Here is a 24593-nt window from a genome sequence, read left to right on the forward strand (position 1 = left end):
AAGTACACAATGGGCAGGTTTGGCTGTAACATTAAACCATAGTTAAGCATTACAACCATGTGTGCAGCCTCCTCTTGGGCTCACATTACCCCTCCTCCTCTGGTACAGCTAGGAGGAGGAGTTTGGAAGCTTTCACTTCCATTTTAGGTAAACTGCAATTTCCTATGTCTTCTGAACCTATACAAACCGTGGTTATTCTAAACTATGATTAGTGGAAACAAGCCAACTTTAAACCAGACGTTATGAAGCTGAGTTGTTTCTGCAAATCATAGTTAATAGATTAGCCACAGATTAGGGTTCAGACAATATGCTAAACTGCAGTAAACAGCTTCCCATCACTACTTCTCATGACTACACCATAGGAGGGGAGGGCACAAGCTCAGGGGGAAGCTAGGCTAGGGCTTGTTCTCGTAGCACTAAGCCAGGGTTACATCCAGACAGCCAATGTTTCTGTCTTTGGAAATCTATTGGTCCAGAACCTGGATGAACCCTTAGCCTTTCAGGGAGGTATACTGATTTTTTTAAAAATCCTGCCAAATTAGATAATTCAAGGTTAGTGGGTTACAATAATTTATTGAATAAAATAATATTGTTAGAAAAAATAGCGTCAGTGACACTCCTGCAACCCTCTAAACCACAGATCCCAAAGCCCTGTTGAAACATACATTCTCATTAATCTTCTTAAGACTGGGAGAGAGCAACCAACCAAGTTTTTCCTCTGCAAGACTGCTTGGTTTCCACACTAACCACAAAGGAGCCTATCCTTTTGTCTGTCTCTCCTGCATCAGCCTATTTGGCAGTGATCCACAAATGCATACCTCTGTACAGACCTCTGCTCTCAGCTTGCCTCTTTCCAATCAGAAGGTGAACTTAGAACAGTGGTTCACAGAAACACATTGGGAATGGGTTATCTGCTTATTCTTCCATTCTATAAAAACACTTACTTATGTAAGATTGGACCATATTTTAATGCAGAAAAAAAGATGGATAACCAGTTTTGTGCAAAAAGTATAGGTAGCCATGTTGGTCCATTATAAAAAAAAAGTCCAAAATTAGCAGCAGGATGATACCTGTATTTGGACCTCATGACTATGTGCAAAGAGAGCTGTACTGGGATTATGTAATTTAAGCTACATGCAACTGAAACAACTGCATATTGCTTCTCTGTTGTGTGTCTGTCTCCACTTGACAAATTTTAGATTGGAAGTTCCTCCGGGCAGGGACCTGTTGCCTTGTACTTTGTAAAGTGCCATTCTTGCTGATGGCACTATATAAACAATAATATCATACCGATCTTAACAAAAGAAACTCCCTAATGCTAAGAGTAATACTCTTGTGTGAGCAGTCCTAAAAAGCGTTGGGCTTAACATTTTGGAAAATTTTGAATTTATGAACATGTATTAACTGGTATCATTCTTGATTTCACTACCTCATTCAAAATAGTAAGATCAAGCAAGAAAATGCATGGCAGGCTGGACACCTTATCAATGCTAGAATGTTTGTGCCATCATCAATTGCTGCTGTTACAAATGGTCCCTGTGCTTATTTTGCATATATTTCAGCTTTAATGGCCACAGACTGCAGTCTCTGCATTTTATTTCCCTCTGACCTCACTTTTCACATTCCCCCGCCCCATCCATCCCTGCCAACCGGGGATAATATTTCATGCATTTGATGTAGTGGCTCTAGATTTCAAAAACATAGGGACATAGGAAACTGCCTTCTACTGAGTAAGCCTTACAATCCAGCTTGCTCAGTATTATCTACACTGGCTGGCAGCAGCTCTCCAGGGTTTCAGACAGGGGTCTCTCTGTGTCTACTTAGAGATGCTGGGGATTGAACTTGGGACCTTCTGCATGCTCTACCCCTGGCCTACAGTCCTTCTCAAACTTATGCCATAATCTTGTGGTGCCACAAGACCTTTGTTTTTACTGCAACAGACTAGCACGAAAAGCCTAACAAGGATGCTAGAATAATTTATAAAGTATTTTGTAAACAAGAAAAATCAGTTCTCAGAATTTAAGTAGCTTGTGCCCCTAAACACAGGGTTCCTCTCAGGGGATATCATGCTGTTCTGAAGTGCTTGGTCTCTGTTAAATACAGAGCGTTAGGGTTTTATATGGCAAGCATTCAAAATAAGCAGGCATTCATTACTTGGATTTAAACATAATCTATGGCATTAGTTAATACAGAAAGTCTAGATCTTCTGACCTTTGTAATGACAGAGCTCAGAATGAAAAATGAGAAAAAGCACAGTGGGTTCCACTAAGAGAGAGCGAGAGAGAGAGCTATTGTACATGAATAACAGGCCTCACATATGACAAAAGAATGTAATGATGCATGTTGTTTTCAACACATCCAAAGCTTTGCATGAGCAAGTGTTGCTGAAATAAATGAGGACTACACAAGAGTGCACACCTGTTAGACTGTGCTCGTATTGCACAATAATGTTATACAAATGTGCTCGGAAAGAACCCTCCTAGCACTCCTTCAAGGCTGGGCTCACAAATAAAAATACAACACAGCATGCAAATTTCTTGATTTTTTTTATTGAATGAAAAGTAGGTATTCCATTGTTCCTATGAATCAGTTTAAAAGAAAATTAATGATAATGATAACAACGTCCTGAATCCTCTTCTTTCTGGAAAATAAATTTAAACTGGTTAAAAGAGCGCAAATGATGCTTGTATCTTGTTTGCCACAAAGTAAATGTATCAACTTTTCTTACTTTTGTTATTTAATTTTTTAAAATGTAAATCTGTAAGTTATTACAAAAAATGTCTGCCCTTGAATAGTTATTAAATGAAGTGTACCATGAGTAGATGAATTAAGGACCTTGGTGCCATGTTTAGAGACCACTTCTTGTTGAGCCACTCAGAGGCAAAAGGCATGGCTTGTGGAGGCTGTGCTTTCTGACAAGAAGCCAATGGCCAAAGCATGTGATTGGCTCCTGCTGATCTTGGGAAAAACTCTTTGGGGTCCAGTCATGAGAATTGCCTGAGTGAATACTGCTGCTTTCTGTTGCCAGATATCCCTTCTAGCTTTGCCTGTTCCAGGATGGGGATCCTGTAGTCCTCCAGAAGTTGCTGGGCTACAGCTCCTGTCATCCCTGACCATTGGCCATGCTGTCTGGGGCTGATGGGAGCTGGGATGTCCAACAGCATCTAGGCTTATCCAGGCCTAGTCCTTCAATACTCTTGTAGAATCTGCCAATCTACCTACCCAAGCCTTGTAAGTCGTCCAGAAAAGTTACTGCCCTGCAATTTTTATATATTTTTTTGCTAAGAGGACAGCAGCCTGTGTTTCCATGCCAGTCTCACATGGTATGGAAATGCAGGATGCTAGCCTCTTAGAAGATTAATTGAAAGTGCTTTCTACCAGGTGGGTTAGTGAAGGGAGATAGCTAAGGGATGGGCTTCCCTTTCTCCATGGCCAGCATGGAAACCAAGCAGACTGGTGGAGGAAAAGATACATTCTTCCTCTGCCTGTCTGCTTATTTCCCTGGATGGAATTCCTTGATGCCTATAGATACCAGGTGAGCTGTTTAATTCAAGGCTGACCTACCAGTCTTCCTAGTTCCACCCATGTTCCCAGCTGAATCTGCCAACATCTTGGATACATCTCATCTACTATATATTTTGGAAAGTGGTTTGTCTGTTTGCTACGCATTTGAACAACTCTTAAAAGATGTAACCGAATTTGCATGATGGTTCCTGAGATCAAGGATTTATTTGTCTGTGCTTTGATACAACTGGGTGCTATTTTGAATCAAGATGGCAAACTGAATCTTTCAAAGCTGCACTGATTTTAACCACTGATTTAAAAAAGGCACTTTTTTTTGCTTCTTAGAATTCCCAAGCAACACCAGGTATGAGGCTGCTAGTAGCTAGCGATTTGAATCTGAACCACAGTCATCTCTGGTTTAAACTTCTGAACTGCATACTTGTGGCACTTATCCCTCTTTTTTGACCAGCTTTACCAAGACATTATCTGTGCTCAGTCACCACTGGGGTTTGATCCTAATACTGCTTATGACTGGGTACCAACACTCTCCAAACAATTCACACAGCCAAAGCTGATTCAAATTAGCATATCATTTGGTTGCTCATGTGTACATGAAAAAGCATAAAGGCAGTATACAAACGTAATAAATAAAACAAACAAAATATTTTGGGATGATAGCTCAAATGGTAAGTAGTGGTACTATTAGTTTTAAGTATTCCTCACCCCCTATTTTCCTGTAGTTAAGAATAATATCTTCAATGGTGAACACAACTTTCTTGAGAAAACCTTCTCCAACAACATGTACAGATAAATACAGACCTCACAGTGGTGCACTCCTAAACATAGTTTATGGAAGCAAGTTCTTCTGAAATACATGGGACTGAATGTTCAGGATTAGAGATTCAATCTTTTTAGTTTAGTTGGGGACAAATGACATTCTTTTAAATATTAAAGCAGCCTACCATACTGCTACTGTTTCAATGTACTTGTGTCCTGACAAGAGCATCAAGGTGAGACAGTTGCCAGTGCCCTGAGACCCACATGAGGCCCTCGTTGCTGGAGAAAACCTTCAAATAAAAGGATCTTTGCCATCCTTCCAGTATTAACTAAGGTTATGATTGCCCTTAGTTGAAAGAACAGATGATACATTTTAATCATTGTTGGATTTGAAATGGTTTTTATCAATGAAATTGATTTAATTGTTGATGTTTTTATTGTTAAAATTGCTTCAAGATTATTTTATAGGAAGTGATTAGTAAAAAGAATGAAATAAATAAAGCTCTAAAACACGTTTAGAATTTGACATGCAACTTAGCTGGCTTGTACCACAAAATCTAGGCAGGGTTTCTGAAGGGTTCTCTGAATTTGCACAATCCATCTGGCCATCCCTTTGCTGATTAAAGGGACCAAAACCTCTGAAGCCAGCTCTGACTTTCAAATCCTGTAAGTGTAACCAACACACAGGGCTTTGTAAATCTGATGGGGTTGCATGCAAGGGCACAGGTTGCGACAATCGCAAACTGTCCCATTTGGTTTCAGTTTCCATGTCAGTGACGAGGCATAGGACCAGACTACTGTGAAGATGTTCCTATGCAGCAAAGGTAGTTGTATGAAAATTGATTTGAGCCTGAATTTTTTTTCACTGGCTTCTAGCCATTGCTAGAAGGCCAAAGGTGACAATAAAACTATCTGTAGCAATGGCTACCAAATGAAATGCCTTTTAATAGCCCATGGCCAGCATTCACAGAGCTTCTTTAGGCACTTGCCAAACAGCTCGAACATGCCCAGTGGGATATTTGGTAACCAGCAGGCCTTCATACTCTTTCACAATAAATTGCTTTTGAAAGTCCCCCTCAATTTCAAACGCCCATTTGCCATGCAGCATGAAGACTGCTGTTCAACAAACACAAACTGGTGTCCAGGAACAGGTGTGTGGTTCTTTACGTCCCTGCTTATGTTAACAGTAGGAAAATGTATACATACTATTTCTATGAAATGGTTATATATAAATCGGTGTGGCTTTATTGTCCACGTAGCTGCTGTTACAGAATATGTTAAGCTTAAGTATGGGTACCCATTTGATCTCTTGTTTACTCAATAACATTGCAATATTAAAGAGAGAGAAAGAGAGAGAGAAACACAGGAATGAAGAACCCCATGTTATATTCAAACTGTCTGAAATTCTTTCTGACCTTTTGTTTATCGGAAAGGGAGACTGGATAGGGCTAACTTCCTGCTCTTAAAAATAATTAGTAGCTGTACAAATCCAGAGTCTAATCTTAGCACACATCAAAGCTACAGCTATCATTTGGCATGGCAAAGGCCCAATTCTAACTCGCTTTGGTTACATCACAGTTCTTTCATGGACCTCTCTTTTCCAATCAGAAAATCATTATTTCTAAATTTGTAGATATTTTGTGCCACAAATTGAAATCTTCATCTTACTTTGCCAGACAATCTTCTTTTGAATAAGTTTAATGGAGAAGATAGCACAACATCGAAAGATATTTTAGTGATAAATGTTGCATTCCTAGAGCTGTTTTGGATGTGCATAAGCATTAACACATTGAAATGGAAATGGACTGCCTTCAAGTCGATCCTGACTTACGGTGACCCTATGAATAGGGTTTTCATGGTAAGCCGTATTCAGAGGGGGTTTACCATTGCCTTCCTCTGAGGCTGAGAGGCAGTGACTGGCCCAAGGTCACCCAGTGAGCTTCATGCCTGTGTGGGGATTTGAACCCTGGTCTCCCGGGTTGTTTGGAATGTATCAAACTCAAGTCCGTTGATTTCAATGAATCTGCTCCGACTTAGATGGGTACGACCCCATGTCTATTTACAGATCTCTGTGGTCCAAGAATGGTAACGTAATAACAAGCAATGCAAGTCATACAGAACTGCACTGAAATGTTTTAGGAAAGCTGCACACAGACCTTGAACTTTCCGATCAATTATGTCCTAATAGATCAGTTTGCTGTCCACTGAAGTTGCAATCCTATTTTAAACTTGGGAGTAGGCTGGCCCCATTGAAATCAATATGCTGAGTAAATATATACAGGCTCAGTCTTTATGAGGCTTAATAGGAAATGTGGTTCAGAGATACCACCAGTATCAAGTGAATCTTTAGACTGTATTTTAATTGAAGGGTGGTTAACCCCAGCTTGGGGGAAGGTTCTGATCTACCCCCAGGACCTCACTAATTTTGACAGCATTGTTATTGTTTATTATTGTTATTACACAGATGTGGCACTGGGGCATCCCCGCACCGTGATGAAGATGCAAACCGGCTGGATGGATCAGCTGAGGAGGAAAAAATGTGTATGCCCATATGCATGTTTGCAGTGTGTACACGTGCGAAAGTGTAGACTAGAGACACCCACTGCTGGCATGCGATTCCTGGAGGGTTGGCCAAGAGGTAAAAGTAAGCCACAGCCATTTTAATTGAAAGACAGTACATATAACACAGTGCATAAAGAGATGCTGTGGCCATTCAAATAGATGTCCTAAACTTAACACAGTGGAAGTATGCATTATGCAGGAACTTCTTATATATTGGGGATTAAAACAAAACGCTGGAACAGACTCGTCATCAGCCATACAGCTTACTGTCTTCTCCATCGCTTCTTTAGCAGGAGAGTGGTAGAGGGCTGAGGTAGGGAACTACTAAGAGACATAAAAAGACAGTATTCATGAGCTTACTTTGCCACAAGGAATCCATTTCAAATAAATGTAATGAGAGATCAGAGGCCAAAGCATGGGTTTTTGATCCACCTGCACAACGCTGTCTGGCTTTTTTGCCTTCTTAACCTCCCACCCCAAATTATTTGGGTATATTTGGGGAAGAGAAAAGGATCTGTATTAGGAAAACTGTGTGCATTCTGCTGGAAGTCAAATGCTGTATCACTTTTGACATATATAGCTAAATATTATATAAGCTGTCATTTTTTAAAAGGATCTATCCTTAAGCTTCTTAAAGGGCATCCTCAAAACGCTGTAATTCCAAATGTCTAGCCAATGATGGAGATAACAACCCTTCTCCTTTCATTAAGATGTCAGGGTGGCTGGAAAATGATCTCATGATGAATCGTTACTCTTGCGAGCTCCATGAATCCAGACAGGAATGAACAGAGGTGGACAGCTCCCATGTTCAGGCACCACTGCTGCAGCATCCCTTAGAAAGAGGAACAAGCTGAATGAACTGGATAGTTCCTGTATAGGATTGCACTGTTAAACTGCTCCTAGCTCTTTCCTTGCTGTTCCTGTCATAGTGAAAGCAAGACAGCAAATCCGTATCAGGTGATGAGGAGATCTGGAAGCAAGCCAAATCTCACAGTATTTGGAAATGAGATATCCCCTACTCCTGGATACTGAAATCCCTAGCTCTACAGCTGTCGGTTTGTAAACTTTCTAACTTTGGGGGATGCTTTCCACCTTGGCTAGTCTGCCTTAAGAACTCTTGTGTGTTGTAGACAATTCTGGGGCAAGTTTTAGGATGCTCTGCGGCAGTAGTCTTCGACCTTTTCAGAGCTGGGACCCCCCTTTAATCCAAGCAGGCATCTGGGGATTCACTTCTTAATTTAGCATTGTATATGATGTTAGTGCTGTAGTTGTGACCCATCTTAGACCAGGCCATGACCCAGGAGTGGGTTCTGACCCACATGTTGAACTGGTGCTATGTAGAGCACTGGGCAAGGCTATTGGAGCTTGCCCTGTGCAACTCTGAGTGCGTACCTTAAAACACACCCATCACTAGTCTGCAGCTGGACACTGCAGGACCAGAAGGGTAGTCAAGCAAACTTGCCCGCCATTACTTTGCTTCTCAATCAGCTTCCAAAGAGCCAGAGTTTTCCCTAGAACAACATCCAAGGTTAGGAGACATCTGACATTCAAATAATTACAGAATCTCCCAGTCTGAGGTTCACTGCTGTATGTGATGAGGGGCACAGCAGAGGGGGGAAGAGGTAGTATGTGAGTCCAGGGCCTGCCCTTGAGCTCAGAGTGCATAGATGGGTGAGTAAGTGGTGGTGTGTGTGTGGTGGGATGGGTAGGCAAGATACAAAAGCATCTTGCCAAGCGGGGCCAAGCTGCTATGGTAGCTTCCCAGCAGGCAGGTTGCTGTTGCTTTCCAGGAGGGAGAGGTGGAGGTATGAGGCAGTGGGGAGGTTGGCACGGTGCAAATGAACCAATTCGGCCAATAGCAGCAGATACATTGCAGGGCCAATTCGGGACTCCTACTGGTGTGATTGCAGTGCATAGACTTCCCAAGCATCTCGCTGCTACTCCTCTCCCTCCAAGTAAGCAACAGAGATCCACCTGCTGGGAAGCAAGTATTGAGGCTCTAGCCCACCCAGTGAGCCACTTCTGGTGAAATATAGCATTTGAACAGCCAGCCCTGCCCCTTTGGTCACAGTATGGAAGCTTTCATGATTTCACGTTTTAATAAAAAAAAAGGTGAAATGTCATCCAAATCACCTAGAAGATCATCAGCTCTCTTTGGATTGTCAAATCTCTCAATAAATGTGCACTGATAAATACACTAAGATTTACATGAGGGCGAACACAGTGAGTTTTGATGACTGGGAAATATGGGTAGCCACAAAAGTTGGCTAATTAAGGAGCTCTGATGAAATATATGAACTAGCAAAGAGTTGTAACATTTCTCAACAGCGCCACATAAATACAGAAGGGTAATGAACAATGGAGATGCAATAAACAGCTAGATAAAAATAAAGAAAATAATTACCCTTGGAGAATTACCCTTGGAGAATTTTAAAAGGGGTAGGACTAGAAGTAGGCATTGTGAGAGCAGGGGCACAGGATATCAATTCAGAAGAGCAAAATTACCACAGGCCAAACCACAAGTGCCAAAGACACTTGAAGAGAGACACTGCTTACAAGTGCCTGTACACTAATGCTAGGAGCCTCCGAACCAAGATGGGAGAACTGGAGTGCTTGGTCTTAGAGGAGAGCATTGATATAGTGAGCATAACGGAGACCTGGAGGAATGGAGAAAACCAGTGGGATACGGTTATCCCTGGATATAAACTATATCGGAAGGACAGGGAAGGACGTATTGGTGGTGGAGTCGCTCTATACGTGAAAGAAGGCATTGAATCCAGCAAGCTCGAAACCCCAAAAGAGGCAGACTCCTCCACAGAATCGTTGTGGGTGGTGATACCATGCCCCAGGAGGGACTTAATACTGGGAACGATCTATCGTCCCCCTGATCAAAATGCTCAGGGAGACCTTGAGATATGAAATTGAGGAAGCATCCAAACTAGGAAATGTGGTAGTAATGGGTGACTTCAACTACCCAGGCATAGACTGGCTGCATATGTGTTCCAGTCATGACAAAAAAGCAAAATTTCTAGATATTCTAAATGACTATGCCCTAGACCAGTTGGTCATGGAACTGACCAGAGGGATGGCAACCCTGGACTTAATCCTCAGTGGGGACCGGGACCTGGTGTGAGATGTAAGTGTTGTTGAACCGATTGGGAGCAGTGACCATAGTGCTATTAAATTAAACATACATGTAAATGGCCAATTGCCAAGAAAATCCAACACAGTCACATTTGACTTCAAAAGAGGAAACTTCACAAAAATGAGGGGATTGGTAAAAAGAAAGCTGAAAAACAAAGTCCAGAGGGTCACATCACTCGAAAATGCTTGGAAGTTGTTTAAAAACACTATATTAGAAGCTCAACTGGAGTGCATACCGCAGATCAGAAAAGGTACCACCAGGGCCAAAAAGATGCCAGCATGGTTAACGAGCAAAGTCAAGGAAGCTCTTAGAGGCAAAAAGTCTTCCTTCAGAAAATGGAAGTCTTGTCCGAATGAAGAAAATAAAAAAGAACACAAACTCTGGCAAAAGAAATGCAAGAAGACAATAAGGGATGCTAAAAAAAGAATTTGAGGAGCACATTGCTCAGAACATAAAAACCAACAACAAAAAATTCTATAAATACATTCAAAGCAGGAGACCATCTAGGGAGGCGATTGGACCCTTGGATGATAAGGGAGTCAAAGGTGTACTAAAGAACGATAAGGAGATTGCAGAGAAGCTAAATGAATTCTTTGCATCTGTCTTCACAGTGGAAGATATAGGGCAGATCCCTGAACCTGAACTAACATTTGCAGGAAGGGATTCTGAGGAACTGAGACAAATAGTGGTAATGAGAGAGGAAGTTCTAGGCTTAATGGACAATATAAAAACTGACAAATCACCGGGCCCGGATGGCATCCACCCGAGAGTTCTCAAAGAACTCAAATGTGAAATTGCTGATCTGCTAACTAAAATATGTAACTTGTCCCTCGGGTCCTCCTCCGTGCCTGAGGACTGGAAAGTGGCAAATGTAATGCCAATCTTCAAAAAGGGATCCAGAGGGGATCCCGGAAATTACAGGCCAGTTAGCTTAACTTCTGTCCCTGGAAAACTGGTAGAAAGTATTATTAAAGCTAGATTAACTAAGCACATAGAAGAACAAGCCTTGCTGAAGCAGAGCCAGCATGGCTTCTGCAAGGGAAAGTCCTGTCTCAGTAACCTACTAGAATTCTTTGAGAGTGTCAACAAGCATATAGATAGAGGTGATCCAGTGGACATAGTGTACTTAGACTTTCAAAAAGCGTTTGACAAGGTACCTCACCAAAGACTTCTGAGGAAGCTTAGCAGTCATGGAATAAGAGGAGAGGTCCTCTTGTGGATAAGGAATTGGTTAAGAAGCAGAAAGCAGAGAGTAGGAATAAACGGACAGTTCTCCCAATGGAGGGCTGTAGAAAGTGGAGTCCCTTAAGGATCGGTACTGGGACCTGTACTTTTCAACTTGTTCATTAATGACCTAGAATTAGGAGTGAACAGTGAAGTGGCCAAGTTTGCTGACGACACTAAATTGTTCAGGGTTGTTAAAACAAAAAGGGATTGCGAAGAGCTCCAAAAAGACCTCTCCAAACTGAGTGAATGGGCAGAAAAATGGCAAATGCAATTCAATATAAGCAAGTGTAAAATTATGCATATTGGAGCAAAAAATCTGAATTTCACATATACGCTCATGGGGTCTGAACTGGCGGTGACCGACCAGGAGAGAGACCTCGGGGTTGTAGTGGACAGCACGATGAAAATGTCGACCCAGTGTGCGGCAGCTGTGAAAAAGGCAAATTCCATGCTAGCGATAATTACGAAAGGTATTGAAAATAAAACAGCCAATATCATCATGCCGTTGTATAAATCTATGGTGCGGCCGCATTTGGAATACTGTGTACAGTTCTGGTCGCCTCATCTCAAAAAGGATATTATAGAGTTGGAAAAGGTTCAGAAGAGGGCAATCAGAATGATCAAGGGGATGGAGCGACTCCCTTACGAGGAAAGGTTGCAGCATTTGGGGCTTTTTAGTTTAGAGAAAAGGCGGGTCAGAGGAGACATGATAGAAGTGAATAAAATTATGCATGGCATTGAGAAAGTGGATAGAGAAAAGTTCTTCTCCCTCTCTCATAATACTAGAACTCGTGGACATTCGAAGAAGCTGAATGTTGGAAGATTCAGGACAGACAAAAGGAAGTACTTCTTTACTCAGTGCATAGTTAAACTATGGAATTTGCTCCCACAAGATGCAGTAATGGCCACCAGCTTGGATGGCTTTAAAAGAAGATTAGACAAATTCATGGAGGACAGGGCTATCAATGGCTACTAGCCATGATGGCCGTGCTCTGCCACCCTAGTCAGAGGCAGCATGCTTCTGAAAACCAGTTGCCGGAAGCCTCGGGAGGGGAGAGTGTTCTTGCACTCAGGTCCTGCTTGCGGGCTTCCCCCAGGCACCTGGTTGGCCACTGTGAGAACAGGACGCTGGACTAGATGGGCCACTGGCCTGATCCAGCAGGCTCTTCTTATGTTCTTATGTAATACAACTGTCTTTTTAAAAACACCACCACCACACTATGCTGCTCTTGAAATAAGCATAATAGCATGCCATACTTTGCACCCCTTAGCATGCATCCCTTAATATTTTTATTCTAGGTCTAAAATATAGCTATAATTCAGGCTCAATAGTGTGCTGATATTAACAGTGCATAAAAATTAGACCATACCCTGTTAGATAATTAATTGCTCTTAAACCTGTGACCTTTCAAATTCAGATTCTGATCTGGTTCAAAAGACAAAAAACAAACACATTGTTCACCATTATCTTTACCTCAGGGAACATTCACCCCAGCTGCTGCACTCTGCAGCTGCTCTATGCCTGAAATGTTTTTTCTTTTCTTGTAATGCTTCATCCCAGGGATCTGTAGTCAATATTTGATTGTCCTGGCAACCATGCCATAACAACAGAGTCACAAATGGGCTACGTTAAGAGCTCCACGAGAGCCAGTGTGGTGTAGTGGTTAAGGTGTTGGACTATGACCTGGGAGACCAGAGTTCGAATCCCCACATAGCCATGAAGCTCACTGGGTGACCTTGGGCCAGTCACTGCCTCTCAGCCTCATGAAAACCCTATTCAAAGGGTCACCGTAAGTCGGAATCGACTTGAAGGCAGTACATTTACATTTTAAGAGCTCCATACTTTGTTCCATATCCTCTGCAAGCTTTTCCTACGTTCAACATGGAGTGATAAGGCTATCAATGGCTACTAGCCATGATGATTATGTTCTGTCTCCATAGTCAGAGGCAGCGTTCTTCCAAATACCAATTGCTGGTGTTGTGGAAAAATCATTCTGAGTTTAAAAGTTAAAAGTCTTTATTAGCCAATGCATTGGGGGAGATTCCAATCGGACCATCGTAGGACTGAGGAACTCCCCAAGGAAAAGTTAACACACATATTTATACACATTTGAAAGTAAAGCATGTTTCTCATGGAAAGTTACAGCAATCAGAAAACATCCCCATCCGTTATCTTCTTTTCACCTTCCCTGAAACTCTGACAATTTCCCTCCTTCCTTCTCCCTGCCTTGAGTCTGGCTGTCTCTACAGATAACAATTTCCATGAAGGGAGCCTTGGAAGGGTGAGGGGAGGGGAAGGGAGCTGAGGCCTAATTTTCCTTTCTTTTCCCTAAGTAGGTTAACCAAGTTTTTATGCTGAACTTATATTTTCTAAATCCACGTCACTGGAAAGCACAAGAGGGGAGAGTGCTCTTGCACTCTGGTCCTGCTTGTAGACTTCCCTTAAGCATCTGGTTGGCCACTGTGTGAACAAGATGCTAGACTAGATGGGCCATTGGCTTGATCCAGCAGGCCTTTCTGATGTTCCTAACAAAAAAGAAAAAACTAAAGGGAAGACATCTGCTGAGGGCTTCCAACACCATTGTCCATTTTGGGGACACGCATTCCTGCTGTTGCAGTTACTTCATCAAATAATATTGCAATGTATCTGCTGCTATTTTGAAAAATGGACTGCCTTCAAGTAGATCCTGACTTATGGCGACCCTGTGAATAGAGTTTTCATGGTAAGCGGTATTCAGAAGGGGTTTACCATTGCCTTCCTCTGAGGCTGAGAGGCAGTGACTGGCCCAAGGTCACTCAGTGAGCTTCATGGCTGTGTGGGAATTTGAACCCTGGTCTCCCATAATATTAATATTTCAGGGGGAAAAACCAATAAGCTAGGTCATCAAAGTGTAGGATACAGAATCATTATTCCCCCTCCCCAGCTTGATATTGGTTGTTGGTCTGTTCAATAAATCTTTTAGATTGGTTTTATACTTTTGAATTTCTGCTGCATAATTTCAGCGTTTGTTGAGCAGACAAGGTTTTCTGAAGAGGCGGTTTATCCTAAGTTCATGTATCACCATTCAACAAAAGTTTCCTGGGTAATTTTTCCTATCCAAATGATTTAGTATGTCTGCCCTCTATGTCAAAGTAAGAACAACAAGTGCAAAGCTTTCTTTACAGTAATAACTAGTTATGGTGCAAAAGTTTGGAAATGAGGGCTCATAATGGAGAATGAATGAATCCTCCCCATTCCTGGAACCAGTTATGAGTTGAATCCAAACACAAACATTTAAAGCCAACTCAAAATCAATTCATCAGTGGCATCAGGGGTACCTACCCTTCTTTAGGAGTGCAATTCCATCAGAACAGATTGAACCCCACCCATCCGGTCATAGGAACAACCCATTAATAGTGTTACAGTCTTATCTGAATTGGGCTTCAGTTTATTGGCTCTCATCCAGTCCATCACTGAGGCCAGACACTGGTCTAACACACCCACTATCACACCTGCTGATGTAAAGGAGAAATAAGAGTTGCATACTGATGACACTGCACTCCAAATCCCTGGATGACCCCACTATGTAATGATAGGGGCTTTGTGCATGCAACACAACTGTTATGCATATGCAAGTCTGCGCTGGGTCCCACTGCAGAGGGCCCAACAGGCACATCTAGGGATTTGACCTCTGTGCATAGATCAGTACTGGATATCACTGCATGTGAGAAAACCAAACAATTAATGCAAATAGGGAAGTGGATCCACTGGACCATAAGTGCACACCAAGGAGAGAGGCACACGCATACAAAACATGGCTGTGACGTTTTCATCCACCTTTGGATGTGGGTGTGAAAATGTATGCATATCCAGTATCTCTGCTTCTGCAGGTCTTTTTCCTCACATATTATCCATTAGTCGGAGGGGCACTCTGCTGGTTTCTGTGCATTTGTAACATTGAGTTTATTGTATCTCTTAGTTTTTTTAATATGAGCCACCCTGGAAGTTTTATTAAACTGGACAGCATATAAGTATTTTAAATAAATAAAATACACAATGCCTTTTGGCATGTATTTCTGCATTTATTGAAAGTTATATACAGTAAAAACTACAGATTGCAAGTCATACTCTAGGCCCATTTCCTGGGGTTCACGTGCTCCCCCTTCCTTTCCCTCATGGCCAGGTAGAGAACTTTGGTAACTCCTGCCCCCTTGCTTTCCCTGAATTTTGGCTTGTCCTGTTAGCCAGTTAGGGATCTTGATTTATAATAAACTAGTCAGTTTCAAAAGAAACCAACTTCAAGCTGGTTTTTGAAGCTGGCTTGTTGAACTATCCAGAGTTTGTTATAAACTAGGGGCAGGGAACTAGATCCTAACTTCCCTCACTCCCTTGGGCATGCCAACTCTGGCAGGTGGGTGGGGCTGCCTGCCTGTCATTTGCCTGATTTCATAATGTTATCAGGTGACCTGTTTTCCTTTGCCTGCAGGGTTTGAAATCAAATCATGTGGGCAAAGGTGCAGTGCTTTGCAAGTGCAGCCTATTAGCTGATAGTTGGTGCTTGCAAGCCCTACGGCTTTGCAAGCGCTGTTGATCATGGTGGCCCTTGCAAGGATTAAGGCTTTCCAAGTGAAGTGGCAACCTCTGCTTTTGGCAGGAAGACCATATCTTTCCTGCCCCACACCTATATATGACATCAGGTGGGTGTGACTTGGCTAAAATAGCCTTGCAGACCAAATAGGGAGGCCTTATTAGGCCCATGAACTGGAAGTTCCCCACCACTGTTATTAACCATGATCATTGTTCCGGAGGATATGATAAATCAAGTTCAAATGAAAAGCTCCCAAAGTGCTTCTCTCAGCTGCACGCAGGAGGTGGGTTAGAAGGGCAGCGTACCCATAGAATCTCCTTCCTATTCCTGCACATCTCACTTAACCATGATGATATAGTGTGCTGTGCATTCCAGTCCAATGGCTAATGACCTTCTTATGAAAGCAAGAACTTTGCTATCTCTGAATATTTTGTTTTTATGTGTCTATCTTGCCATAGAAAAAAGATATTTTTCATACTCTGTTAAAGGAAGGGAAAAACTCTTATATAAAGGAAGGGTTTATCCTAGAAAGAGATTTATTCATTGTGAAAATTATTGTTGCTATTATTATTTTATTATTAAATTTATATCCCACCCTTCCTCCCAGTAGGAGCCCAAATTGTCAGCATATGGCTGTGAAAACCTTTACCATTTGGGAAGTTTTGAAAAAAAAAAGAATTTGTAAAGATTTATGGTTATTGCTACTACCTATTAGTGTTTCAACTTCAGGGTTTGCCACTGTGCAGGGATTTTTTAATAATGACTGTATCAATTTGTATTCACTATTTTCCATCTACTGAATATATTTGTTCCTACTGAAGTGAGTAATGATACGAACATATTTACACTGCTATTTTTAAAACAACACTTTTTAGTGGTTTGAGCTGTATCATCATATAATTTTTGTCTTTTTAACTCTCTTTGACACTTAACTCTGAAAAGCCATTCAAGTATCATTTTCTCCTTGGTTGTCTTACAGTGCAATTCTATGTATCCATAGGCTATGGTCTCCTCCACAGTTAGAGTAAGTTCCTTTGAGGTCAGTATGCTTGCTTTTGCGTAGACATACATAGGACTAACCCATCTCACATAATTCAGACTGCAATCTTATGCAGTGCACACTAATCTGGGAGTAAGACTCATTAAACACAGAAGGACTTGCTTCCAAGTAAACATGCACAGTTGCATTGTCAGTGTCTGATCTCACTGTCCTAATATAGGCCATTAAAGTCAATGACTATCACCTGTTAAGCACTTTTAACACTGCAATGTTGTATGTTTCTACTCAGAAGCAAGTCCCACAGAGTTCAGTGGGACTTACTCCCAGTAAATGTGCACAGGATTGCAGCCTAAACCATAGTGATTTGTTGACTACATTGTGCTTACATGTTTCCAATTTAAAGAAATGCAACTTTTGGTAGTGTTTAACCTCAGCTAGATGATTATGATGCTTAATAAGCATAAATGCAAATCTCTTATTAGAATAAAAGCATTTGTTTTCTATTCTTTCAAAATGTTTTTATGTTGCTGTACACTGCCCTGTTGTTTTGTGAAAGGCTGGTATATGCATACTTTTATAAACAAACAAACGAACATAATAGTGCTGCTGGATCAGACTAAAGGCCTATCTAGGCCAGCATCTTGTCTCCCAACAACATCCCAATGGAAACCCTATCAGAAGGACATGAGTGTACCAGCCATCTCCTGCTGTTGTGTCCCAGCAACTGGTATTCAGAGGCATACTGTGGTATATAGCCACCATTACTAGTAGCCACTGACAGCCTGTGACTAATCCATGTTTAAAGCCTTTTAAGGTGGTGCCCATCATAGCATTTTGTGGAAACATATCCAGTTTAATTATGTGTTCTATGAAGAAGTACTTCCTTTTTGTCTGTCGTGAAGGTCCCATCATTCAGCTTTTGTTGGATGACCCTGGGTTCTAGTATTATGACAGAGGAATAAAAACTTTTTAAAATCTACATATTCCACGTCGTGCATAATTTTATACATCACCTTGTCTTTTTTTCTAAAAGAAATTAATCCAAAATAATAATAGAATAACTCTTGTTGCTATAAAGGTGTGTATCTTTTTGAGTTGTTAACTTTTTTCCAAGTCACAAGCTTGCATACTCCTACATTAACAGAAATCAGTTTAACAGAAGGTCCTACAATTTACCTCTTGCCACTTTGCTCCCCTCATAACTTACGAAGAGATTAATGTGACTAACTCAATGGCTTCATTGCAGATCCAAACAATTTGTTGGATGGGTAATTTTCAGTGGGCAGTATGATTCACTTTCAAAAGGCTCTTTCTAAAGACTTTATGGGATGCTATGTTCAACCAAGCTGAAAACAGTGCCTTTAAGTGCCTCAATACAGATTCATATAATATCAATAGCTATTCACAAGAGAAAATAATTTCTGTATAACATCCAACTATTGTTCCCAGCCAACCCCATTCTCTAAAACAAAACGTTCACATGAAAACTCAGTTCTTCTTGAAATAGATTTAAAACTGCAAATACATTTGTATTTCATATTTCTATGATTTTTTAAATAAAATCTTACTATCACAACAGTTTAACACCTCATGTCAGAAAGGTCACACCACACTGTTTGCAATGGATACAATTTCAATTTCAGAAAGTGGGAGATCAGAAGATTTAGCATTTGTTTTGCACGTCACATGTGTTATCTTGTAAACTCTATAACAACCTTGTAAGGGATACCAGAATTAATATCCCCATATTGTGAATTAGGGGCTTGCCTAACACTATCTAGTGATTTCACAGCAGAAGCAAGATTCAAACTAGCACAGATATGAAAATGCAATCCCACTTATGCCATAATAACTTAGTCTGGAAACTGTTACTTTTTTAAAAAAAAAAAGAGAGCCTCTTTATAGTTAACATCCCATTGCATTCATATAACCTCCAGCAATAGATGGGAAGGAGAACCTATAGTCCCTAACAACGTTTGAAGGCCTACAGATCCGGGAGGAAATCAATAAGGATACACGTACAGTGATCTATCCACCTGCCACCAAGTCCTTAGAAGTAAAATAAATGTAAATGGCTTTGGATATGCGAGATGGCACTTCTTGGGCCTATGCATAATAGGCAAAGGAATGTCAAATTATATACAGGCATGATTAAAGAGACCACTTATATGAACTCATCGTAACTGCACCAAATCAAAACTGCATGCCAATAATAGGGCATTGGGTTTTCACTGAGATAGCAAACCTGTGTCTGGGCTGTACCACTTTGGACAGAACATGGGGGGTTAGCATTACTGAATGCTCCTCTGTACAAAAGTGTCCCTCCACACAGAAAACCAGATGTCAGGAAGTAGGCTACGCTAGGACCTTATAAGGTGAAACCAAGATACCTGGGAATGGAAAGGATGGCAAGCACTACTCCATGAAGAACAAAAAATAGTGACAGCTTATTTGCAAAGCACCTCTCTTGGAGCATGCGGGCAATTGCGGAATAGCATCTCTGGGGAGAATAGGAATCACTCAACCCATTGCATACATCACAGCTGCAAGGAAACTATGGCCATGAATTTCAGGAAAGGAGAAGGTAATGTTTCTGGGTCCGTAAGGAGGGGGAACATCCCATACGAATTTTCTCTTTTGTGGTCTGAAATAACAGTTTAGCACATAAGGGAGCATGTTTGGGATAAAAAGGGTGGCTCCGGGGAGAAAAGTTCTACCTTCTTGCTGCCCACTCTGCACCCCCATCCCCAAAATAGTGCTGACTGATGAGGCCACAGACCCCAAGTGACATAAGGCTGCACTTCAAATTTCCATGTCAACAATACACCATCCTTCCTCTCAAAATCTTTAGTTTGCCGTTCCACCTTCTATCCATGGCCTTGCGGCTACCCTCTCTTTTTGTATCACAGCCTGGTACTAAGCATATCCATGCAGAGATAATAAATAAACAAGCAAGAATTTATACTGTACTTTAGAGCATCCAAAGACCTTCACATACTAAAATACTGTATTTTGATGTAATCCTTTCAACAAACCACCCTTTAAGGCAGAACAGGACTTTTACCTTCCTATTACAGAGGGGGGACCAAGGCTGAGAGAGTGGCTTGTCTAAGGCTGGGATGACTCTTCAGATGTGGATGGTTAGTCTCCCAACTCCCATCAGCCGCAGCCAGCATGGCCAATGGTCAGGGCCAAGAGGAGTCAAGTCCAATAACATCTGGAAGGCTAGAAGTTCCCCCACTCCCAGGCTAAGGGCACCAAACTGGTTCACAGAAGAGATGAGATCCAACCAGGCTTGTAAGTGAGAGGTCCCCATTCATAGCTCAGCCACAGTGCTACATTAGGTCTAGCCCCCTATCAAGTCCTTGACCCTTACCTTGCACATTGCCCTTTCTGCTTCTCTGATCCCTTTCAGCCACTTAGCATTCCTTCTCTATTATGCAGGATTGTTTAAAATTCGGAATCCCAATAAATGCCTCTTTTCTTGGCTACAATGATGCCTTCTCCCCCCATTCATCCAACTACCATGGAAGGGAAGGGATAGGTAGGTGCATGTTGTGACTGTCTGTTCTACCTTTTTTTTCTGGTGACGCTCCCGGTTTTTAAAGAGCTGCCTGACAAGACATGCTTTCAACAGGTGAAGCTGTTCCTGATTTCGAGATGCAGTGATGTGGGGGAAAAGCTTCACCGGCTGGAGTTCTGCCTTTCACGCAGTCGTTTCCAAGGCACAGGATGCTGCCCTTACCGGCAAAGTTCTTGGTGAAGACCAGCGTGACGAGCAGGATCGGGATGAGGACGGTGCCGATGGTGACCACGCGATCGAAGGGCAGTTCTAGCTTGAGCTGCAGCAGCAGCGCCGCCAACGAGCCCGGCTTGTCGTCCTGTTGCCCCGGCAGGATCAGCTCCTTGAGTTTCTCCCCAGCCAGCAGTGCCGTTGCCATGTCCGGATGGTTTTCGATGATGTGTTGCATAAGCGACGGCGGTGCGGCTGGCACTGTCAGCAGGCTCCTCCGGCAGGGAAAGCGTCGCCGTCGCCTGGCCGAAGAAGATCCAGAGCCGAGGATGGTCCCAGCCTGCAGGGACGAGAACAACACCCGCGACCAATGAAAGCGCGCGTGCGGGCCGAGGCGAGGGCTGGGAGGAGTACGCGGCCCGGGCTTGCTAGCGGCAGAGGCACCATCTTCTTTTGCATAAGAGCCCGGTCCCTAGCGAGGCTGCGGCAACGGGGTTAGGAGGCTGTCCCCGGGCATCTGCTGCCGCAAATCTGAACGCTCGTAACCTCCCCCCCCCACCGCGGTTCCTTCCTTCCCCAGGCAACTACCACGACCGCCCTAAGCGCCATGCAGTAGCGGAGGACGAGGCGGCAACGGCGGCGGGACACTAGCGCGGCAATTAGAAGAGACGTGAATCCAAATCGCGCCAAGCTTTGTTAAACCGAATCGGGCTGAGTAACGGAGAGCAAAAATCGAGCTTGCGTGAAAATGCCACCGGCGTAAAAATGGGGTAAGGGAAAAAAAACCCTTCATAAAACAAGGCAATAAACATGTAATGGCAGCTCTGCTGGGTAATATAAGCCAATCAGAGGTAGGTGGTAAGGACCCCCCCCCCCGAGGCTTGTTGAACGGGAGAGTTGTCATTTTTCAGTTACCTTGGTGAAGGTTTTTGTGTGTTTTAGTCTCTGCTCCTGATCCAAAGCTGAGAGGAGCAAAAGGATGACTCCGCAAAACATAAATGTAAAAAAATAAATACCGATGCGGTTGAATAGAAAGATCCCGGCCTTCACACAGTCCTCCCTCTTGGTCCAAAAGGGAATCTGCGTCCCCCAGTATAATACATTTGCCTCCAATAAAGGAAGGGCGACTTATTTAGGATAATTATTCTGGCACTTGCCGAGAATGAGCCATCTGCAGCAGGAGCCGCGCGGCAACGCGCGCAACAACTCAAGGCGGGGATTTGCTGGTCCTGCAGCAGCGAAAGCAGCCTCCCAGCGGCATGAAATCGTCCAGAGGTACTTTAAGGTCTCTGCTTCAACATTTGGAGTCGGCGAAGCCGGAAGCAGCGGGCGGGGACTTCACTCTGGGAGAGGAGGTTAGCGGGAAGACGCAGCAGCGGCTGCACGCACTGGAACCGAAGCTGCAGAGTCACCTAGCGCAACACGTTGCGACTCGGCAAACGGATGGGCCCGGTTCCCTGCTCGCTGCGGCTGTTTCTTGCAGCTGCCGTTACAAACGCTTCCCAGGAATGGCTCAGCGGCATCTCCCCCCATTTCAGGCTGGCGGCCTTCTCAGAAGCAAACGAGACCCCGGAGGAGGCTTCTGTGGAGAAAAGGTTGGCCAGGAAACCCGCCTCTGTGCCTTGCTGTGGAAGCAGTCGGAGAACGGAAGTGGCAAAAGGCACGTGTGGCGATTGCTGGCGGAGAAACCCCGCAAGTCCAAACCCAGCAGGAGAGTCCTTGCGGTTGCTAGCTGCCAGATCCTCATCCTCCCTCTTCTCCCCTCATCAACTAGTTCCCCGAGGCGAGGTCCTCTGCATGTTTACTCAGAAATAAATCTTAAGAGTTCAGTGGGATTTCCCCTCACGTGCCCCGCAAGTAGGAATAGGACCGGCCGTAGCCCTAGATAGCTTGTTAACACCCCCAAACTCACACAAATACAGTTACGTAATTTGAGGCTCTGGGCTTAATAGTCGTGCGGGGAGGGAGGCAGCTCTTTTAAAGGTGCTAATAGGTAGTTGTTCCTTTCCTTCAAGAGTCGATAAGGCAGCCCTGCTGCGTGAGAACTGTCCTGCAAGAGGGGCCTGGCAATGCCTGCTAGGCCCGAGAAAAATTCCCAGCATCTTTGTGGGGACGGTGTAAAAGCCGGAACAGGCCAGAACGGGCCCTTTAAAAAAGAAAGTGATGCCAAAAACACTGGGATGTGTTAGAGACACCTGAGAACAACATTTAAGAACAAAAACCATTCCGATAGGATTTTTTACTAACCCTTTAACAACCAAAATGCCCTCCGGAACGGAATGAAACAGCAACTTTCCAGCAAGCCAGACCTCCCAAATCCACCAGTCCAACATGACTACATGGGATGCATGCAATAAGACACAAAACATCCACGCAAACCCGATACCTGTTCTGGGCTATAATACGCTTTTACGTAAAAAAGCCTGGAATGGCGACTTCCCAATCAGCCAGACCCACCAAATTCACCAGTCCAACATGACTCAATGGGATTCATGCAAAAGTCACAAAACTTCCACGCAAACCATGTTCCGATACCTGTTGCCTTCTGTGAAATAGATGTGCTATCACAGGAAAAAAAACTGGGTTCAAAGAAGTGCTCTTGTGTGCTTGGGCTCAGACTCCACCTCTGCCTTGCATTCAAGTTCTGGGCGAAACCTCACCAGTTTGCTTTCTGTAAAATGAGTTTCTGACACAACTACTTTCAAAATCAAGGTTATTAAAGTCTGGAACCTGTGGGAGGGACTCCCACTCATTGGGCAGAGCGCATGAGGTGGAGGCAGAAGAACTTTCCAGTCAAAAGGCTCTCAGGCAAGAAGGCTGGAGAACAGGACCTTGGAAAGCCACTGCCAGTCTGAGGGCCAAACTAGATGAGATACCAATCATGCAATAAACAATTGCACAATGAGCTTTGCAACACTAAATTGAAGATACAGGGCAGCTGATCCCTAATGGGGTCCTGACATGGGGGCTTTAGTCCTTGCACCTGCTATTTACATTGGGGAATAATAATAATAATAATAATAATAGAAAATGCCACACCACTGTACCAGTATATATCAACAAAATCACAAAACAAAGCAATCAGATGTCACGGTTGAGGTCAGTCCCTCTGACATTATCTGGCCTACAAAGTGGTGGGGCAAGCTTCCATTCCTCCACCCAGAAAAGGTTTAGCACACCTGTTCTATGTATGGCTACGATGACACAAATAAATAAATATAACTATAAAGAGTAGTTCTGAAATACTGTAATGATTTTTCATTCTTCTAAAGATATTTTAACATATAGCATCATTAGCTATATTCTTTGGAAAAATATGAATCCAGTAAAAAATAAACACACATAGCAAGAACTAAAACAATGTATACAAATATGTGTAAATATATATATATTCTAAAACAACATTAGGATATAAATGTAACATAATATAAATAGCAGCAACTGAACCAATATTTTTGTAAACATTTTGCAAAATAAATAGAACACAAATGTACTCTTTTGTGCAGGTAGGCGTGCAAGATCATTTCAGGTATAGAACAGTATTTATCAACACTGAAAATAATCATATAACATTAGACAAGATCATGTTATAGAGGAAAACATTTTTGCCTGTGGCATGGATTCTTCATTTGTCACAACACTTTGGACATTTGAATATGCCACGAGGAGCTTGATTTATCTCAAGGCAGGACAGATGGTACCAGTCCTGACAGACTCCTTGGCAGAGAACCATTGTGTCCTCCTTAGGTTTCTTGCACAGATTACCCATTAAACACAATGACCAAGATGAATTATAATACTGTTGTACTGCTGAAGGTAAGAATGCAATTGTAGACAATGATTCTTTAGGCACATTTTTTGAGACAGGAGTGTTGAAATTGTTCATGACTTTCTGATTTATTTGTTTCTTTGTTCTCTGCTGCGTCTCTTGAGTTGCACTTGGTTGTGGAAGTAATGCATTCTTGTTGAGCAGTTCCGTAGCAATCCACTGCCGTACAGGGACCATGTCTACTGGGATTGGAGAGCCACTGCACAACACATGTGCAAACAGACATACAAACACCCCACAGTTGGAAG

General features: G+C 42.8%; 1 protein-coding gene across 4 annotated transcripts in view; it reads right to left on the reverse strand.

Moving 5' to 3' along the window:
• Positions 1 to 22519, reverse strand: part of PANX2 (pannexin 2) — a 34182-nt gene extending 11663 nt beyond the window's left edge. Inside the window, exons 1-2 of one of the 4 annotated variants that reach the window (XM_061640221.1) lie at positions 21432 to 22519; positions 20529 to 20856 (exon numbers count right to left, since the gene is read on the reverse strand). In XM_061640221.1, coding sequence (XP_061496205.1) covers positions 20529 to 20856; positions 21432 to 21512 — 409 coding nt within the window. In that variant the 5' untranslated portion in view covers positions 21513 to 22519. Of the gene's footprint in view, positions 1 to 20528; positions 20857 to 21431 lie in introns of those variants that run through there. The other 3 variants (XM_061640222.1, XM_061640224.1, XM_061640223.1) reach the window with 3 other exon arrangements.
• Between the last annotated feature and the right edge of the window lie 2074 nt (positions 22520 to 24593).

This window comes from Rhineura floridana, chromosome 8 (assembly GCF_030035675.1).
Source record: "Rhineura floridana isolate rRhiFlo1 chromosome 8, rRhiFlo1.hap2, whole genome shotgun sequence".
Classification (NCBI taxonomy): Eukaryota; Metazoa; Chordata; class Lepidosauria; order Squamata; family Rhineuridae; genus Rhineura; species Rhineura floridana.